Source organism: Canis aureus, chromosome 1, assembly GCF_053574225.1.
Source record: "Canis aureus isolate CA01 chromosome 1, VMU_Caureus_v.1.0, whole genome shotgun sequence".
NCBI lineage: Eukaryota > Metazoa > Chordata > Mammalia > Carnivora > Canidae > Canis > Canis aureus.
In genome coordinates this window covers 86520699-86540717 of record NC_135611.1, presented here as the reverse complement: position 1 = coordinate 86540717, position 20019 = coordinate 86520699, and the positions used below count along the sequence as shown (strand labels likewise).

General features: G+C 36.8%; 1 protein-coding gene across 4 annotated transcripts in view; it reads right to left on the bottom strand.

Moving 5' to 3' along the window:
- Positions 1 to 2735: 2735 nt before the first annotated feature.
- ABHD17B (abhydrolase domain containing 17B, depalmitoylase) overlaps positions 2736 to 20019 on the bottom strand; it is a 54354-nt gene continuing 37070 nt past the window's right edge. For 3 of the 4 annotated variants that reach the window (XM_077907112.1, XM_077907096.1, XM_077907108.1), the window contains exons 2-4: positions 11596 to 12065; positions 6922 to 7101; positions 2736 to 4274 (exon numbers count right to left, since the gene is read on the bottom strand). In XM_077907112.1, coding sequence (XP_077763238.1) covers positions 4055 to 4274; positions 6922 to 7101; positions 11596 to 12062 — 867 coding nt within the window. In that variant the 5' untranslated portion in view covers positions 12063 to 12065 and the 3' untranslated portion in view covers positions 2736 to 4054. Of the gene's footprint in view, positions 4275 to 6921; positions 7102 to 11595; positions 12066 to 16323; positions 16487 to 20019 lie in introns of those variants that run through there. The other variant, XM_077907099.1, reaches the window with a different exon arrangement.

Sequence of the window (20019 nt, the reverse complement as noted above, 5' to 3'; positions counted from 1 at the left end):
ATTAATTTGTTAAATGTGAAAGGGATAACCTACAAACAGTATTCAATGACTAGGTGACAAGGAGAAATCTAAAGAGCCATTTACAAAATAAAATCATGATTAATATTGGAGAGCAAATAAGTTTGTTGTATTATAATTAAAAAGAATCATTGGTACATTAGTCCAGATAAATTTGATTGGTCTTCACAAGATAAATTAGTACAACTAATGACACTTATATTGTAGATCTTGGCAATGTTATTTCTTTTCTTTGGGTTTGTTTCCTCATCTGTAAAATGAAGGGATTAACTTATTTCATGTCTGTAGTTTTTAAAATTTAGGAATTGGTCTGGCTTTCCAATACCTGTTCTTGAAAAGTTAAATTTTTGTCATGTAGAATGTTTAAATGCAGCAAGAACATTCTATTTATTGGACAGTTGATGTCAGTTTGCAACTTTAAAATTTTATTTTCCTTTTTCAAGCTTTCTTAAAGTGAGCAATGACTATACATTTATAGAAATCACCAAGAAAAGCTACTGTACTACATTCTTAGATAGGACACAGATGTGGCAAATTCTTAGTAAGTTAGAAGTCTGGAAACGTGTATAGATTATAGTAATGTATTAAAATTCTTTTTTTTTTTTTTTAAAGATTTTTATTCATAGAGACACAGAGCGAGAGAGAGAGAGGCAGAGACACCAGCAGAGGGAGAAACAGGCTCCATGCAGGGAGCCCGACATGGGACTCGATCACGGGTCTCCAGGATCAGGCCCTGGGCCACAGGCGGTGCTAAACCACTGCGCCACCAGGGCTGCTCTATTAAAGTTCTTATTCTGCATTTTGTACTCAAAGATATGACAGGAGTTATGTACACTGCTGACCATTTCCCCAGGATTACTGTTACCCTCCAAACCGTACCATGTTGGTATACACAAAAGCCAAGACAGTAGTTATCTGAGGCTACTCTAGTCCAGGTTAAAAATGGGTATGAATTTTTACAGGTGAATGGGGTTGAGATTTTCATTACATTAGAAACAAGGGATCACATCAATCCATCAATTCCATCTCTTCATTTCTAATGAGTAAACTGGTCCAGAGAAGTGACTTGGCAAGGCCACAGATCTAACTGGTATCAGTTGATGAGAACCCGGATTTGCTTGCCAATTCTTCTATACGATACTGCCTTCTGGAGGCCACAAGGCAGGCAATGCTCTGAGAAGATAGGAGAAATCTAAATGGAATATAAAATCTTAAAAGGGACATTACATGGTCCATCCAGTTCAACTTCACATTTAAATCTGGAATTTCAGGATCCCTGGGTGGCTCAGCGGTTTAGCGCCTGCCTTTGGCCTAGGGCGCGATCCTGGAGACCCGGGATCGAATCCCACGTCGGGCTCCTGGTGCATGGAGCCTGCTTCTCCCTCTGCCTGTGTCTCTGCCTCTCTCTCTCTCTCACTGTGTGCCTATCATAAATAAATATTAAAAAAAAAATAAATCTGGAATTTCTTCTGTAGCACCGTGACAAAGGTCACTCAGCTTCTGATCTGTTCCAGTGCTAAGAACCTCTCTGACCCTGGGGAGGCAATCCCTTTTTGTTGTGGACAAATAACCATATGGTTATTTCTTACACTGAGCTCTAGCCTGTCATTTTGGAGCTTTCACCTAGTTTGTACTGAGTCCAAAGAATAAATTGTCTGAAATATTTGAACACAGAGCTATCACTCCTTAGTTACAGAATTCTTCAGTTGGTTTTTGGATTTTAGTTTGTGGGACTCCTTTCAATTTGGCAAAACATCCCAAGATTTGCTTTAATTTATGAATATCCTGAAATGATATTAATATTTATAGGTATGGTTTGACTAGCCCTTCGTATGAGATTATGTCCCCATGACACACCCTAAAATTACAGCCAATGACAAGAGACTAACATGTTATTTTTAGCAAACTAAAAATATCCATTTTTCTTTCATCTGTCAAATCTTGGCAAATGCAATTTCATATTCCTATCAATGGCCTTTTATTGTACCTCAGATACTAATTACTAGGGTCCGTGACACCATGTATGATTGTGCCTCTCACTAATTTGCCAGCCTCATCTTTATGCCATCTGTTCCCCTTGACTTTTGGCCAGTCTTAAAATGCACTGTCTTTTTTTCTGGGCTTCCCCGTACTGTTCCCTTCAGCCAGCAATGATTTCCCCTGGCCACTAGGTTTAGTCGTTTGAGATATCCTTCAAAGTTCCTATCAAACATCACTTCTTTGTGAAACTCCTTCTTGCGCTTTCCCTCATATCTCCCTCCCAATAGTACCATTTAACCTGTTATAATGAGCTACAAATCTCCCTCAGCCATTATTCAAATACTTGTGCAATAAGGTGTCTGTCTCCTTGGCTACACTGTGAAGTCTATGAGGACATGGCCAATGTCTACCTTTATCTGGCATAGGGTATTAGATGATTTAGACATTCAATATTTGTTGAACGAATGAATGAATTCTGAATTAGTATGATCAGAATTTTAAATTTAACAGGTATTCAAAGAAAACACTTAACTAAACTCTGGGGTATGTGGTGTACAAAAAAGGGAATTTTTACAGGCTCCACAACAATCTTGAGAAGGAAAAAAACCTCTCCAAAAAGAGAAGTGATGATAAAATTGAGAAAACCACACAACTATATTCTATAAAGATAAATGGTGAATGTTTTCAGTCCTTATGGTAAGGGATGGAAAGCATGGAAGAAGGCAAACAAGCACAGCTGGGTGATATATTTGTTGTTTTACTGTTAATTTGACACATCTGAACCAAAGCATTCACAATACTTGATATACTTTGAAGAGAATCATATACTATAGTCTTAGACATAACCACAGAACAAGCAGAACAATTAAAACTACATAAGGCCTTAAAATATATCCACAGTGTGTATTATTTCAATATTCATTCATTTACAAATTAGACTACATACCGTTAATTTTATTTTTATTTTTCTTTCATTGTTTTATTCAGGCAGGATTCATTCAAGGAAAGGCAACTTAGTTTTTGTGTGTGAGCTCTGTTTTTTACTACATTGGTTAATATAAAAGTTATGAATTAAATGTTCTTATATCCTGCATCCAGGAGTGAATCCATGAAATTCTCATATAGTAATCTAAAACAATAGGTCCTATTAAAAGGAGCCAAAGTGAAAAATGACCAAATAGCCAGCCTGTTTGTGGTCTTAAAGAACATCTAACGGACTCTCAGGTTTTCTTATAATAAAGTGTACTGCAATTCTATGAGATTAGTCAAAATTTAAAACAACATCGCGTACAAAATCATTCTTGAAGCTCTAAATGCCTTTTAAATAACAAAATGAGATTTTTTAAGTAGTTGCCTCATAGTACCAAACCTATAAATCAGAACTAGTTAAAATTCAGTGCTATCATGACTTCTCATTTACAAGGTAACTAGTTGGTAAATTAATAGATGGCATAAAAATTAAGACTTACATTTCTTTTTTAAAGGAGAAAATGTATGATAACCAGGGAATACAGAAAATTCAATGTATTTTACAATAAAATAACTGTTTAAACCTCGATCCCTGTACAACAGGGTTTAGGTCATCTCTAGTGAACTTGCATGTTTTCTTACAGTTTATTCTGAGTACTTGAATTTTTTTTAGATATACAGCTTTTTATTGAAAGAATATTACATTTGTATACCTGGATAAGATTTAGTACATTGAGATGTTTTAAAAATATTTATAAATTTATTTCTGATATGCAAAAGCATTTGGCAATACTTTTACAGCATTTGATTTTATAGAATTAAAATTTCATACAGTACTCATTTTGATGTTTAAAAAAAAATTCACAGAAAAAATATAAATTACACAGCCTGACTGCATGATACTGTTATTTCCAGTTTCTAGTTCTGGTAATTAAAACCTTCATTAAGTCTGTTAACAAATCATTACCTGTACATTTATGAAGGCAACTGACATGATTTGCAAACAAAACCTTCAGGTTTTATGTAATTTACCAAAGAGTGCAGTTCAGCAAGAAAAGAAAACCAGTATGCAAATTTACAGAATATTTTACAAATTTACCAGTTCCTGTGACACAAACTGTTTCAACCTTTCAAGGTACTGTCCATAAAGTTCCACATCATTGTGACCTGCCCCTTCAACCCACAGAGGCTCCACAGGTCTTTGGCAACGCTCAAACAATGCGAGGCCATGTGAAAAGTCAATTACTTCATCTTCAGTCCCATGAATTATTAATACTGGAGAGGTTATCTTAGAGATTTTGTCAATGCTGCAAGAAAAGGGGGGGGGGGAGAAAGTCAACGAATTAGCTAGAAAAGGATTGTGAAATTTTTTCTGTGATATACTGGTAGATCATTCAAATATCAGAACAATCTTTTGAATACATTCTGAAGAAATGATGTCTCTTGGATTTTATTTTATAGATTCCTTATTTTAAGATTACCTGAGGAAGCTACCTTCATGCACTTCTGTTTTGAGGAAATCACTCAATGGTTACTGTCAACCTAGTACAATGCTTAACATAGAGAAACAGGTTGGAAGTAGAGGATGAAACTAAGGACCATTCAAGTATGTGCTAACTTTATACCTCTCTGTATGCATTATTTTTTTCCTTCCTCTTAATCTACCAAAATGACAGCAAAATGTATTGTTTTGGGATATCACAAAAATAGGGAGAAAACCATTTTTAAGGGAATAGATGTTAAAATGAAGAAACATTCTAATTTATCCCATGGGATACCCCAGAAGGCAGGAACTGACATGGGGATGAAGGCAGATGACAGGAATCTATAGAATTGATTCAAGAGTCTGTTTAAGAAATAGTTAGGTCCCTCTCCTTCAGGTTCTTTCCCTTTCCTTCTGTAGATTGGTTAGTTTTACTCTACCCAAAAATGGAGGTTTTTGAGGACTAAGGGAATTGCTAGGCACAGATTAAGATGAGAGGCATCAGAGAGAGCAAGTAAACACACACGCTGCCGCTATGAACCCATTTTCTGTACTGAGTTTTCAGAATGCTGGCAGCCAGGCCTTCAATCTTCCACGGAGAACTTTTACAAAGAATCCTTGTTGGAGACTCTATCCACCTTAAGAGGAAAAGTAGAGAAAGTGTCACAGGGTGGGATCCCCAAGTAATTGATTTGACCAGATCACTGTACAGTGAAGCTCACAATCAACAAGACTTAACACCACGGTGCTTCAGATCAGCTCTTTAGTTCTTCACTCTTATGTATGAACAGACAATTTAGAATTATCAGACATCAGAGAACACTAAATATAAGACAGAGATCAAGACAATTTTAAAAAGACAACTTGAAGGAGACATAAACGACATAAAGCGAACTTACAAATTTTTACACTTAAAGTCTTTCCAGATAGAAGGCATTGTAACTATAAAATGAGGATAGAATCTTAAAAAAGAGGAAATCAATGAAGTAATTCAAGGCATTTGGTAAGGAAAAATGGTTGGGTGTATTATTTGCTATCAAATGCTCAATAATAAAGGAATTATAACAAAAAATAACAAAAAAAATTTAAAAAGTATGTTCTTCTTCAAATGTCAATGCTGCAAGAAAAGAGAGGGGGGAGGAAGTCAATAAATTAGCTTGCAGTTAAGTGCTGCTCTTTTTGTTGGTGTAGCAGAAATGAAAGAGGGAGCTGGACAGAGATTTAAGTTGGCAAAAGCATTAACCCAAATACTCCCAATCAATCCTAAAGTTCAGTTAGACAGAAGCAGTATCATACACATACCTTCCAATAAACCATTATCTAAAACAGAAACCACCGCCAAATTAATGTAAAAACAAAAAATCTCCCACAGCTCATATACTCCCACCATTAGCTTCCCTACAAAAGTGACCCCTTACTGGCTAATGATGAAAATATTTGCTTTTAAAATGACCCTTGTAAAAAAAAAGAAAAAATGACCCTTGTTTTTATAAATTAGCAGGTGAGGACTCTGGCCTTTGGCCCATCTATCATTCTCAAAAAATTCTTTGTATTACTGCCAATTAGGGAAAAGAAGTAAGACTGAAATTTGCCAGCTTCTCACTTCTTGCCTTCTCCCTTTGAGAAATATGGGCCATCAGTTTTTTCCAATTCTGAAGAGCTGGAGGAACTTCCATATTCTCTTGAAAAGTAGTCCTCCTTTCATATTTGTGTAACATTGTGTTTACAGACTTTGAAGTGCCAATACTTACTCAAATGAATTCTAGACACAACTTTTTTGTAACTGACTTCTTTTGTAAATCAGCTATCATTAATTAGATACCATTCACTAATTTTTATGCACACATGTCTCATTTCCCTCTACTCTTCCTCTATTCCAGTATTATGTCTCACTGAATGGTACTATTATTCATTAGCAGCTCAAGTCAGAACTCTAGGAATTACAGTCACGGTCGTTTGTTTAGCATCCTATATTCACTCTGACACTCAGTTTTGTCAATTTCATTTCTCAAATTCATTCTCGGGCAGCCTGGGTGGCTCAGCGGTTTAGCGCCACCTTCAGCCCAGGGTGTGATCCTGGAGACCTGGGATTGAGTCCTGTATCAGGCTCCCTGCATGAAGCCTGCTTCTCCCTCTGCCTGTGTCTCTGCCTCTCTCTCTGTATCTCTCATGAATAAATAAATAAAATCTTAAAAAAATTCATTCTCTTATCTCTAATACTACTAGTACCACTCTCTGGGGTATAAGGCCCTCAGCTATTTTCACCAGGATTGCTACTTGCTCAAATGTTTCAGCCTCCCAACTGGGCTACTACCACCACCCTTTATGAACTTTAATTTTTCACAATTTCTATAATATATGTAAATTAGAAGTTCATGGCTGAATGAACTGTATTATGAATGCCTTAAGTGATGAAAAAAAATGCCCTTAAATTTTCTTTGAATTAAACAATCTTGAATATGGATACTTACTTTGGGAATGCATCAAAACAGTAGGTCTTCTTGGTATCAGGAAAAGCAACTCGCATTCCCGAAGTCAAAGGAGAATGGAGAATAACAGCAGCACTCTCATACCGAGCAGCGAGATCCACAGATGGTACTGTCCCTATACTTTGGCCATATATAATCACATTTTCAGGGCGAATGCCGTATCTACAAAGTTAAAAAAAAAAAAAAAGGCAGAGTTGGACTGGTATGAAATATTCAGTCATTTTCTAAGGACTTCTAATAATAGAATGACTCAGAATAAGACAATGTCAACTTTATATTTTAAATGTTTCTTAGCCATCATTATCATATTTAATGCTGTAACAAACAAAACAAAAAACAAAATCTATATTCTTAGCTTATTTCATCTGCTTCATCTTTTGGTGAGATCTTTTAAAATTTCAAACTTAAATGAATTCATTAAATCATTTATGCAATTTGACACGGCACACTATTGACTAATCCTGAACATATTACATCACTAATATTTTAATGGATTGATGTTTAATAGACATTAAATGTAACAAAAGTTACATTATTTTCCATTCAATGTAAAAAAGTTCTTTGTCTAGACATCAAAAGTGGCTATTTTATTTTTTGAATTTGGTCATACTGATGAAAATTGCTAGATATAGTTACTGTATGGGATAAAAAATATATATACATATATATATTAGCTGAAAGCATATGACTATTTTTCTTGAAATTTGCCTTTTCTTATTAATAGAAATGAACTGATTGGAAAGATAAAAATATGAGTGAGAATTTCAAATGCTTTATGATTCAGTTAATTATGAATAGACTTCATGCTAAAAACTCCAGAGTATTTTTACTCCCTTTAAAAATGCTGATTGAAATATGTCAACTCACTGCCTCAAATATATCACATATATTCTATGTTCCAAGCACTGTTACTTGTCCATGGTATAACTGTCCCAACTTTAATACTGCAAATAGAAATGAGGTGCTGGGCAGCCCTGGTGGCGCAGCGGTTTAGCATCGCCTACAGCCCGGGTTGTGATCCTGGAGACTCGGGATCGAGTCCCACGTCGGGCTTCCTGCAAGGAGCCTGCTTCTGCCTCTGCCTGTGTCTCTGCCTCTCTCTCTCTGAATGAATGAATGAATGAATGAATAAATAAATAAATAAATCAAATAAGAAAAGAAAAGAAATGAGGTGCTACAGGAATTAATGAATGTGGGGTTAAGGGTTAGAGTGAGATCAAATATGCTTTGCCTCTTTAGAAGTCTGACAGCAGTCACTTCTGGATGCTAAGGGCCATTTGCACAACAGCCTCTGGTCTTCGGAAAAGCTAACGGAGCTTTCCAAGTATCTAAGAATGAAAAAAATAGCAAGACTAATCCCATTTGCTTCCTCTGGCCCTTTCCAGGGGCCCAGGGCTCTTTGACTATTCACGTAATGACATACTTCCCCATCATTTCTTCTAATCAGTTATACATAAGCATTTGAATATATCCCAGAGGTTGGGTTCCATCTACTCTAGACTGACTCTAATTGTAAATAAACTTAGAAAAGCTTTTTTCTTTACAAAGACATGACTGTAATTCTTCATAGGAGTAAAGAAATTATGAAATGAACTTCTGCAGCATCAGCATTAACTCTTGAGGCTGTACGATTGCTACTAGCTGAATGCAGCATGGTCGGTGTCAAGTATGGGTTTTATTTTTATTTTTATTTATTTTTTATTTATTTATGATAGTCACACAGAGAGAGAGGCAGAGACATAGGCAGAGGGAGAAGCAGGCTCCATGCACCGGGAGCCTGACGTGGGATTTGATCCCGGGTCTCCAGGATCACGCCCTGGGCCAAAGGCAGGCGCCAAACCCCTGCGCCACCCAGGGATCCCAAGTATGGGTTTTAGACTAATGTTAGCAATGGCAAAGCTCCAGAGTAGAAGCAGCTGCCAATTTAGCATCAGAAAACTCAAAGCAGTAACAGAATTTCAGAATAGTACAACATAGGTCTTTATTTTTTATTTTTAAAGATTTTATTTATTTTATATCATAGACATCGAGAGAGAGAGACAGAGAGAGAGAGAGAGAGGCAGAGACACAGGCAGAGGGTGAAGCAGGCTCCATGCCGGAAGCCCGACGCGGGACTCGATCCTGGGACTCCAGGATTGTGCCCCGGGCCAAAGGCAGGTGCTAAACAGCTGAGCCATCCAGGGATTCCCCATAACTTAGGTCTTTAAAGACCATCTAATCTAGTTTAGCTGCTTGTTGAGCATATGTTCAAAGTCAGAGTAAGTGGAAGACCTATAATTTGAACCCAGGTACCCTGACTCCTTGTCGAGCGACTTTTTCTTTTTCTTTAATTAAAGATTTTATTTATTTATTTACGAGAGACAGAGAGAGAGAGAGAGAAAGGCAGACACTCAGGCAGAGGGAACAGCAGGCTCCTCCCAGGGAACCAATGCGGGACTACATCCTGGATCCCAGGATCATGCCCTGAGCTGAAGGCAGAGTCTCAACCACTGAGCCATCCAAGTATACCTCCAATGACTTTTTCATTAAGGTACACAGATAATGAGCTCAAAAACTATAGTACTATTTAGAAATTTATCTAGTCTGCCCTTGTTCCTCATTTATCAAGTATGTATGGTCATCAGGTATGTTTAAAAAGATGAATTAAATCAAGACTAGTAATTATTTTTTTAATTTTTTATTTATTTATGATAGTCATCACAGAGAGAGAGAGAGAGAGAGAGAGAGGCAGAGACACAGGCAGAGGGAGAAGCAGGTTCCATGCAGGGAGCCCGATGTGGGATTTGATCCTGGGTCTCCAGGATCGCGCCCGGGCCAAAGGCAGGCGCCAAACTGCTGCGCCACCCAGGGATCCCAAGACTAGTAATTATTTTATAGTTTCCTTCAAACTGGTATCAGACAAGATGAAAAACAGGAAAAAGTTAACCATGTACATGAGTGTTTTTCTTGTTTTGGTTACATAAACCCAGAAAACTGAATTGGATACTAGTATGTTTTGGCTGAATAAAATTATCATTTCATGTTACTGGGAAGCATTAATAATGAAGGCTATCTGCTATAACTTAGCATCCTTAAAAACTGTACCAATCCAGTCAAGTTATACTTTAAAAGAGTTATACCTCAATAAATCTTCTTTCAAAGTATTTATCATATTTTCTTGACAGGTATTATATACTACATTCAATTGGCCAAGTCTGGAAAGTAGGAACTCATTTATTTTTGTTTATAGATTGAAGGGACTGACATCATTATACATAAAGCAGCGTTTGACTTTGGTCATTTAAGGCAGTTTTTAAGTTAAAGAATTTAAGTTAAGAATTTTTACCATTTCCCTGTCCCCCACAACTTGTTACCTACTTCTTATACTATTTACCATCTTTTCTTACTCATCATGTATGTTTTCATATCATTTCAAGTGATTTAAGAATCCCCTTTATATGAAAATGCTATAAAAAGATAGTTTCATTATGTATCTTAGAGGAATAAAATGTTTCTAAAGGTATTTTCTAAAAAAGGTTATGCCTATTAACAAAATAAGGAGGTTCTAACTGAAACCACTAATATTTAAACAATAAATTAAGAATGAAAAAAAAAAGGAATGATAAATTTTCTTTTTGAGTGCTTCAACTTTAGTCTAAAATACTTTTGAAAAAAAAAAAAATAAAATAAAATACTTTTGAAGTGAGGCAGCTTATCAGCTGGATAATGAAGAATAATTTGAACTAAGACATTTTTATTGTATATGAACCATCTGATGAAAACCCTGAAGTCTATGAAATTGCAATATTTTTCAATATTGGGGACTAGGAAAGATGAAAGCAATTTCTAGTTTACAAAAATGTATTGTTAAAGAATATGGTAATCGCTTAAATGATTTATTGTAAAATTACTTTTTTTTTTGAGATTGTCTCTCCAAATTTTATTAGTCCAGAATGAACAGTAAAAATCCCACTTCTTTAGAATGAATACTTTAAAAATAGTTCCAGCGCAGCAGCCTGGGTGGCTCAGCGGTTTAGTGCTACCTTCAGCTCAGGGCCTGATCCTGGAGACCTGAGATCGAGTCCCATGTCAGGCTCCCTTCATGGAGCTTGCTTTTCTCCCTCTGCCTGTCTCTCTGCCTTTCTCTCTCTCTCTCTATGTATCTCATGAATAAATAAATAAACCTTAAAAAAAATAGTTCCAATAAAATATCTTTAAGTCACATTTCTAAGAGATTATTATATAAAATAATGCAAACCTTGGATTACGATTTTATCAAAAACAATCTAGCCTCTTATACTCTTAAATGATAAAGTAAATCATTAACTAAGTAGCTGTTTTCTCGCATTCCCTTGAAATGTTCCAACTTTGAATAACATTTTATTATCACACTCCACAAGTCTGTGAAACCAAACATTTGTCATTGAATTTTAAAGAAAAATCACACACATGTAACAGACACAAATGAGCTCGATCTTAAAAATTCATGCTATTTTAAAAACATTTAGAATTACAATCTAAGAGTTTAACTGTCCATAGGGTATGTACTGGCAAATACAACCTCTTAGTACTTCAAAACATGTGTTATAAAAACTTTTATTCTTTTTTACATAATATAAGGCAATTTTAGTTAATCATGATAATAAATGTGGAAAACAGTTCCCAATCATGATTTACCTTGTCCTAAGAGCAAGCCAAGCAGCTTCAATATCTGCATAGAGGTTCTTCTCTGTTGGTTTCCCAGAACTTGCGCCATATCCAGAATAATCATATGAGAATATATTACAATTAATCCGTGATCCCAGTCCTATGTAAAAGCTGCTCATCTGACCAAGATCAACAGCATTTCCATGTGAGAAGAGTAAAGTGTATTTAGCATTGGGTGAGCAACGCACAAACATGCAGGCAATTCTGTTGCCTTTACTGGTTCTAGTCATGAAACATTCAATAGCATCTTTTTCTCTAGAAGAATACTGCCAGTCTGCTCGTTCCGACAAATGTAAAGTCCAGCGGCTTCCACTTTCATCACACATCAGAGTGTAAGTAGGATCAGGTGGCAAAAATGCTAATTTTGAAGCAATTTTTCCAGGGCAAGGTGGACAGCAGAAGAGACAACACAGCTCACTAAATGAAAGATTATTCATCTTCTGAAAAAGAGAAGGAGATAGCAAATGTTTTAATTATTGAGTATGGATTCTGCATTTTCATATAATAGAAGGTTAAAACAAAGACACTGGTAAATTCTACTGGTGTTCAGTGTCTACTGCTATTTCCAGTATCCTTAGCCCAGATTTTTGGCATCTTTCTAGAAATAATTTAAATCCTGTGGTGAGGCAAATATTCACCAGGAGATAATCAAGTATTACAGGATTTTTCAAATAGTAGTGATTATATATTAGAATATTTAACCAAAATATGAAAACTAATATGAAGAATTGAGGTCATATTTGTTATTTCTCCAGAGATAACGTAAGAAGTATGAAATGTTTTTTAGAGTAGTGTATAATTTCTGGGTTAAGTCAGTGAAAATTCTCAGATTTTCATAGAGAAGCTAGGTATTTTATTTACATGATATAGTAAATACACAGCAGTACCATATACATTGTTCATTTCCATAAATGAAGTGCTTACTATCAGTCAGGCATTGTGCTAGGTATTATTCTGTATTACCACACTTGATCCTCAAAACAACCCTGTACGTTGATGTGAGAAAAGGAACTTGCACAATGCGAGGCAGCAAGAGAGCCAGGATTTGACACCTGGCTCAACCACTGTCCTATACTGCTGAGCTACATGGCCTCAGGGGCTCAGAAAGCTATTGTCTCAGAAGCCTATCATTTTAGCCATAGTGCCAGTGGCTCAAATAACCTATAAAACATTAAAATATAGGTCTATATGTAACTATTACTCAAATTAAAAAGGCTACAATATAAAGTCTATTATGAAAAAAAAGATAAAATCTGCTAAAATTTCCTATATGATCAAATGGGAAGGATTATAAAGTTTGAAGTCTGAGACAGCTGGGGTGGAATCCCAACTCTACCACTGACAAGCTCTTTGCCCTTGGGCAAATTATTTACTTTTCAACCCTCATGGTCTTCCTAAGTAGATGAGGCCAATGCCTGGTTGTAAAGAACAGATACAATGACATAGTTGGTGCATAGACTACAGCAATGGCAATACAGTTGGCACACTTAAGGATGGCCTACACTGTCTTTTTCATTAATATTTTTAAAGTACCTAGTTGACACTAAGTCAGAAACAAAAATAGAGTAGTACTTGTTTGCCTTACATCATTTTTTATCTTGTCCTTTCTCAAATTCCTGTCTCTTTTTAGCAGTAGGTAACAACTGCTTAGTTCTAGAAAGAAGGATTCAAAACAAACACCTTCTAGAGATTTGGTAACACCTAGTTTTCTACAAAAATATCTGAACATAAGGATGGGGAAAAAACATACATTATACCATCAGACAAAATGCAATTATACATGTGAAAAAATTACCTCAGGAGACTAAAGAAGTGAGAATATTTGGAAAGAAAGAAATGTCCTTTTCACTCACTACAGAATCAAAATCTTGTTCAAAAGACATGTCCTAATTTTCCAGTGTAAATCGATTAGGTAGAAAGCAGCAGAAACAGCATATAGATAGAGAAAGATAGAGGTGATATATAAGGCTTTAAAAGACTAAGAGAAAAAAAAAAGACTAAGAGAAAAGCAGGAAAGTGTCTCTTGGATATTAGGAGTCACCTTTACTTGCTATTCTACCTTTATTCCTTTTCAACCTTCAAAACAAATATAGCCTAAATAAGTTAATGTCACAGTCTACTTCAAAAAAGAGTCTGATAAAACAGCAACGACCAGGTGTCATCTTTAGTGGTAACTCTAATTGATTCCCTGAAATACTGTACTGAGAAGGATTCTAAGGGCATACCTAAGGCTTGGCAGGCAGAGAATATGTAATAAATCAGTGATGTCTATTACAGGATTTGGCTACAGATTCAGATTCATTTTCCTGGTCATGAGGATATAGGACCAGGTGAAGAGGATGGCAGGAAAGAAAGTTTAAAGGGTCAGTTCGAGAGAAGGAGATGACGTAGAAAAAAAAAAAAAAGAGGAGGAAGAATGTACAATGTTATCAGTGTTATCTGCTTAATAATTTGCCTATGGAAAAAAAAATAATTTGCCTATGGTTATTTCTGCTTCCAATTACCTTAGTAGCCACAACGGCTGATCCTTAATAGTCTATCAAAAGCTTGGTTAGGGCAGCCCTGGTGGCCCAGCGGTTTGGCGCCGCCTGCAGCCTGGGGCGTGATCCTGGAGAACCTGGATAGAATCCCAGGTTGGGCCCCCAAGCAAGCATGGAGCCTGCTTCTCCCTCTCCCTCTGCCTGTGCCTCTGCCCCTCTCTCTCTGTCTCTATGAATAAATAAATAAAATCTTTAAAAAAATAAATAAAGCTTGGTTAATAATAAGTAAGCTGTACACAGCTATGTTCCTGTAATTTATCTCCTGAATATGAAGGCTTTTGTATAGAATAAAAGTGATTTTATTTTATTTTTAAAAAGATTTTTTATTTTATTTATTCATGAGAGACACAGAGACACACAGGCAGAGGGAGAAGCAGGCTCCATGTAGGGAGTCTGATGTGGGACTCGATCCCAGGTCTCCAGGATCAGGCCCTGGGCTGAAGGCGGCAGCGCTAAACCACTGAGCCACCCGGGCTGCCCAAAAATAAAGTAATTTTAAAATAAATCTGGCTGGGGCAGCCCTGGTGGCACAGCGGTTTAGCGTGGCCTGCAGCCCAGGGTGTGATCCTGGAGACCCTGAGTCGAGTCCCACGTCAGGCTCTCTGTATGATGCCTGCTTCTCCCTCTGCCTGTGTCTCTGCCTCTCTCTCTCTGTCTCTATGAATAAATAAAATCTTAAAAAAAAAAAGTAAAATAAATCTGGCTGACTGAACATATATAATACTGCAGAGTTACTTCTGAGAATGAACAGTAAATGAGAGAAGCAGGAGAAAAGGTGCAGTGCCAGAATCTAGTCTAATGAAAGGACAACCAGATCTTCTTCATGGTGGTGAAAGAAATTATTTCCACCTCCATGCCCTAAGCCAGGCAAATGGTGTCCATTTAATAATAAAAACTTGCAAATTACCACTTTGTTAATAAGAAGCCTGGTATATATAAGGCAGCAACACAGACTTGATTTAAAATAGGGCACCAAGCTGGTTCAGTTAGTGAAGCATACAAACTCTTGATCTCAGGGTTGTAAGTTCAAGCCTCACATTGTATAGAAATGATTACTTAAAAACAATCTTAAAAAAAAAGTTATAACAAACTGGTTTAAAAAAAAAAAAAGAATACTTGAAGAGGTAGTAGAAAAGTGTCATAAAGAAAAATCCAGGGGAACCCTGGGTGGTGCAGCGGTTTAGCGCCTGCCTTTGGCCCAGGACGTGATCCTGGAGACCCGGGATTGAATCCCACGTCGGGCTCCCGGTGCATGGAGCCTGCTTCTCCCTCTGCCTATGTCTCTGCCTCTCTCTCTCTCTCTCTCTCTCTGTGTGACTATCATAAATAAATAAAAATTAAAAAAAAAAAAAAGAAAAAATCCAACTGTAATCCCTAATATAAAGAAATCAATATCCAAAGCAAAAAATTAACTTGATGCATTGGGTACAAGAATTGATAACTGAAGAGTGTATCAGTGAGCTGAAAGATCAGATTGAGGAATTCCTAAATAGGGATATTTTTGGACAAAGGGATGATGATACAGAAAATATAAAAGAAAATTTAAGGGGATCCCTGGGTGGCGCAGTGGTTTAGCGCCTGCCTTTGGCCCAGGGCGCGATCCTGGAGACCCGGGATCGAATCCCATATCGGGCTCCTGGTGCATGGAGCCTGCTTCTCCCTCTGCCTATGTCTCTGCGCCTCTCTCTCTCTCTCTCTCTCTCTGTGTGACTATCATAAATAAATAAAAATTTAAAAAAAAAAAAAGAAAATTTAAGGAAGATAAAAGTAGAAATACTACTATCAATAGTAAGAAGGTCCTAGAAGGGGAAGAAAAGGGAAAAATAAAGGTAAGAATCTAAGAATTTATCAGAATTAAAGAAAAAAATCCAGCCTCAGACTAACAAACAGATATTTAAGAAAATTCTCACAGCTAGACAAATTATAGTTAAGATTGACAGAAACAAAATATGAAAGTTTCTAGAAAGAATGACTGCCTACAAAGGAAAGAATCAGATGAATATCTGATTTTTCAAAACCAACACTAGAAACCAGAAGATACTGGAGAGATAGTTTTAAAGTGAGAAAGAAAAAACCCCCACAACTTTGAGCCTATAATTTACAGAGATAAAATAACATTTTAATATAAGGAAAGAATAAATTTTAGCTGCAGGCATACTAAAACTCAGAAGGCAGGGATCTCTGGGTGGTGCAGCGGTTTGGCGCCTGCCTTTGGCCCAGGGCGTGATCCTGGAGACCCGGGGTCGAGTCCCACGTCGGGCTCCCGGTGCATGGAGCCTGCTTCTCCCTCTGCCTGTGTCTCTGCCTCTCTCTCTCTGTGACTATCATAAATAAAAAAAAAAAAAAAAAAAAAAAAAAAAAAAAACTCAGAAGGCTTATCAAACCCAGAGACTGTCTTGGAGAAATTCCAGCAAGGACAAAAATAAACCCAAGGAAGTTCTATGAAGTATTTCAGGTATGATAAAGAATAGTTCACATAATGTTTTATTTTGTTTTAAAGCAAGCAATGGAGGATAAAAAAAAAAAAAAAAAGCAGGAAAGTATATCCCTAAACAATCCAGAATCAAAACTTTGGAGAATATGAATATAAAGAGAATTGGAAGAAGAGTTAGGGATTTAAGTGAAAAATGTGCTGAGGCACTGGTCACTTGTTCAGAATGGTATTAATATTGATAAGTTTAAGACATGGAAAAAAAATATAACCATGACTTAATAAATCAGATGTAACCACCATAAAATTAGGGGTTGTAGGATACACCTGAAGTAGTTATAGTTATCATTACAAATGTCCAGCTTTGACTATTAGGCAGTGTGTTAAACTCAAGGAGTGTAAACACAAAGAAATAATTAAGGGGAGATATCAACAAGATAGAGAACAAAAAACAATGGATATCAACAGACCCAAAAGCTGACTCTTAGAAAAGCCTTCTACTATTAACAGCAGTTAGCATTAACTGAGAACTTGTGAAGTATCAGGCAGTATTCTCAACAGTTTTCATATAGTAACTCATTTAATCCTTTCAACAACCTTTTGACATAGGGACTATCAATTCACCCATTTTCCATCTGAGGAAACAGAGGCACAGAGAAGTTATACAACCTACCAAAGGTCACATAGCTGGTAAGTGACAGAACCGATTATGTGTGGCAGGATGAGTTTTGGGTCCTGAACTCATAAATACGGTTTTGTGGAAAGACCCACACAAGACTGAAGAACAGAAAGAGATAAGCAAAAACCCAAAGTACTACCATGAAAAGGACAGACATACATAGTTTTTACAACTAAAAAAGTTTTAAATAAAAAGCCCCGATAAACTAAGTAAGTTTGACATGAATTAAATTCTTGAGTAGCATAAAAGAACAAAAAACCCGGGCATCCCCGGTGACACAGTGGTTTAGTGCTGCCTGCAGCCCAGGGTGTGATCCTGGAGACCCGGGATCGGGTCCCACGTCGGGCTCCCTGCATGGGGCCTGCTTCTCCCTCTGCCTGTGTCTCTGCCTTTCTCTCTCTCTGTGTGTCTCTCATGAATGAATAAATAAATAAAATCTTAAAAAAAAAAAAAAAAAAAAAAAAAAAACCCAATCCAGGCAGAAAATGGACAGGGGTTCCTGGGTGGCTCGGTCTGTTAAGTGTCTGATCTTCAGCTCAGGTCATGATCCCAGGGTCCTGGCTCTCTGCTTAGTGGGAAGCCTGCTTCTCCTTCTCCCTCTGCTTGCCACTCCCCCTGCTTGCTCTGTCAAATAAATAAAATCTTTAAAAAGATATATATTGGAAAAAAAAATGAACAAAAGATCTGACATTTCTCCAAAGGGATACAAATGGCTAACAAGTATATGAAAAGACCCTCAACATCTTTAGTCATTAAGGAAACAAATGAAAACCACAATGATACCGCTTCATACCTGCTAGGATGGTGGAAACAGAAAAGACAGGTAAGATCAAAGTTGACAAGAACATGAAGAAATTGGAACTTTTATACACTGTTGGTGGGAAGTAAAATGGAACAACTAATTTGGAAAACAGTTTGGCAGTTCCTTAAAGAGTTTAAGCACAGAGTGTTAACATTTGATCAAGCAATTCACTCCCAGGTACATAACAAAGAAAAATGAAAACCTACGTTCACACAAAAACTTGAACTCTTTCTGGTGGCATAATTCATTATAGCCAGAAGGTAGAAACCATCAAAATGTCCATCAACTGATGGATGGACAAACAAAATGTGATATATTCATATAATGAAACATCATGCAGGCGACTCCATCCCGGGTCTCCAGGATCATGCCTCGGGTCGAAGGCAGCCCTAAACCGCTGAGCACCCATACAGGGCTGCCCTGTATGATTCCAAATATATGATGTTTAGAATAGGAAAATTAATAGAGATGAGTCTAGGACTATGTAAGTTGTGAAGGTGGGGCGGGGAGTAATGGCTGAAGAGTACGGGGTTTCTTTTGGGGGTAATGAAAATGCTCCAAAAATTTTTGAGTGATGGTTGCAGAACTTTATCTGCACATTTTAAGTAAGGAGATTGTATAGTATGTGAATTACATACCCCCCCCCTTTTAAAATGTAGGCTCTATGTCCCAGCATGGAGGGCCCAATGTGGGACTTGAATTTAAGTAAATTTTAATTTACTGAGAGCAAACAGAAGTCAGGCACTTTTTTTTTTTTGTCAGGCACTTTAACTGCTTCAGCCACCCAGGTGACCTGAGAATTACATCTTTTTTTTTTTATGATTTTATTTATTTATTCATGAGAGACAGAGAGAGAGAGAGAGAGAGAGAGAGAAAGAGGGAGAGAGAGGCAGAGACACAGGCAGAGGGAGAAGCAGGCTCCTTGCAGGGAGCCTGACGTGGGACTTGATCCCCAGACAGGGATCACACCCTGAGCCAAAGCCAGGTGCTCAACCGCTGAGCCACCCAGATGTCCCGAGAATTACATCTTAATAAAGCTGTTTACTGTGGGTGCCTGGATGATTCAGTTGGTAGAACATGCAACTCTTGACCTCAGAGTAGTAAGCTCAAGTCCCATGCTGGGTGTAGAGATTACTTAAAAATAAAATCCTTAAAAAAAAAAAAAAAAGCTTTTTACCATACTCACCTCCCCATACACACCAAATCTATGGAAATTTAAGGTAATTCTGCAAAGAAAGAGCTGAAGTATGCATGTATTTGCAGGGTATCTGCAATTAAGATAGAGACTACATACTAAGAGAGACTATGCAAAGCCAAAGTAATAGACTGACACAGAAACAAACAGACCTAGTTGTAACAGAATACAAAGCTTATAAACAGGCCTATATATAAATGAGTCTCCTATGACATAGCTGGTTTTCTCAAAGCAGTAAAAAAGGATGAATTCTTTCGTAGGTTTTGCTGGAAAATTTTACATATTTACATAGGCAAAAGTAGTTAGAGCTCTGCCTCTCTGTATATATGGAGAACACAAACTCCAGATGGATTAACAGATCTAAAAGGCAAAATTACTTAACAAAAGTCTGTAAAAGATAAAATATTGGCAGGTTTTAACTTCATTCAAATAAACACTTCAGTAAAAAATGCTTTGGGAGTAATGATTTTTTCATCTAAAATTATCAGTTAATACCTTAACTATGAGGAACTTCTACAAAAGCAAGAAAAAAGGTAACTCAGGAGAACAAATGGGCAAAAGATATTAGTAGGCAATTTACAGGAGGAAGAGGCTATCAAGTAAATTAAGAAAGGCCACTCTTACCAACTCTCAGAGAAATGCAAGAAATACTATTTTTAAACTACAAGAAAAATAAAAATTAGAAAGCTGAGTAATATAAAGTGCTGGTAAGAATAGGGGAAAATAGGAACCTTTTTGTGAATTGCT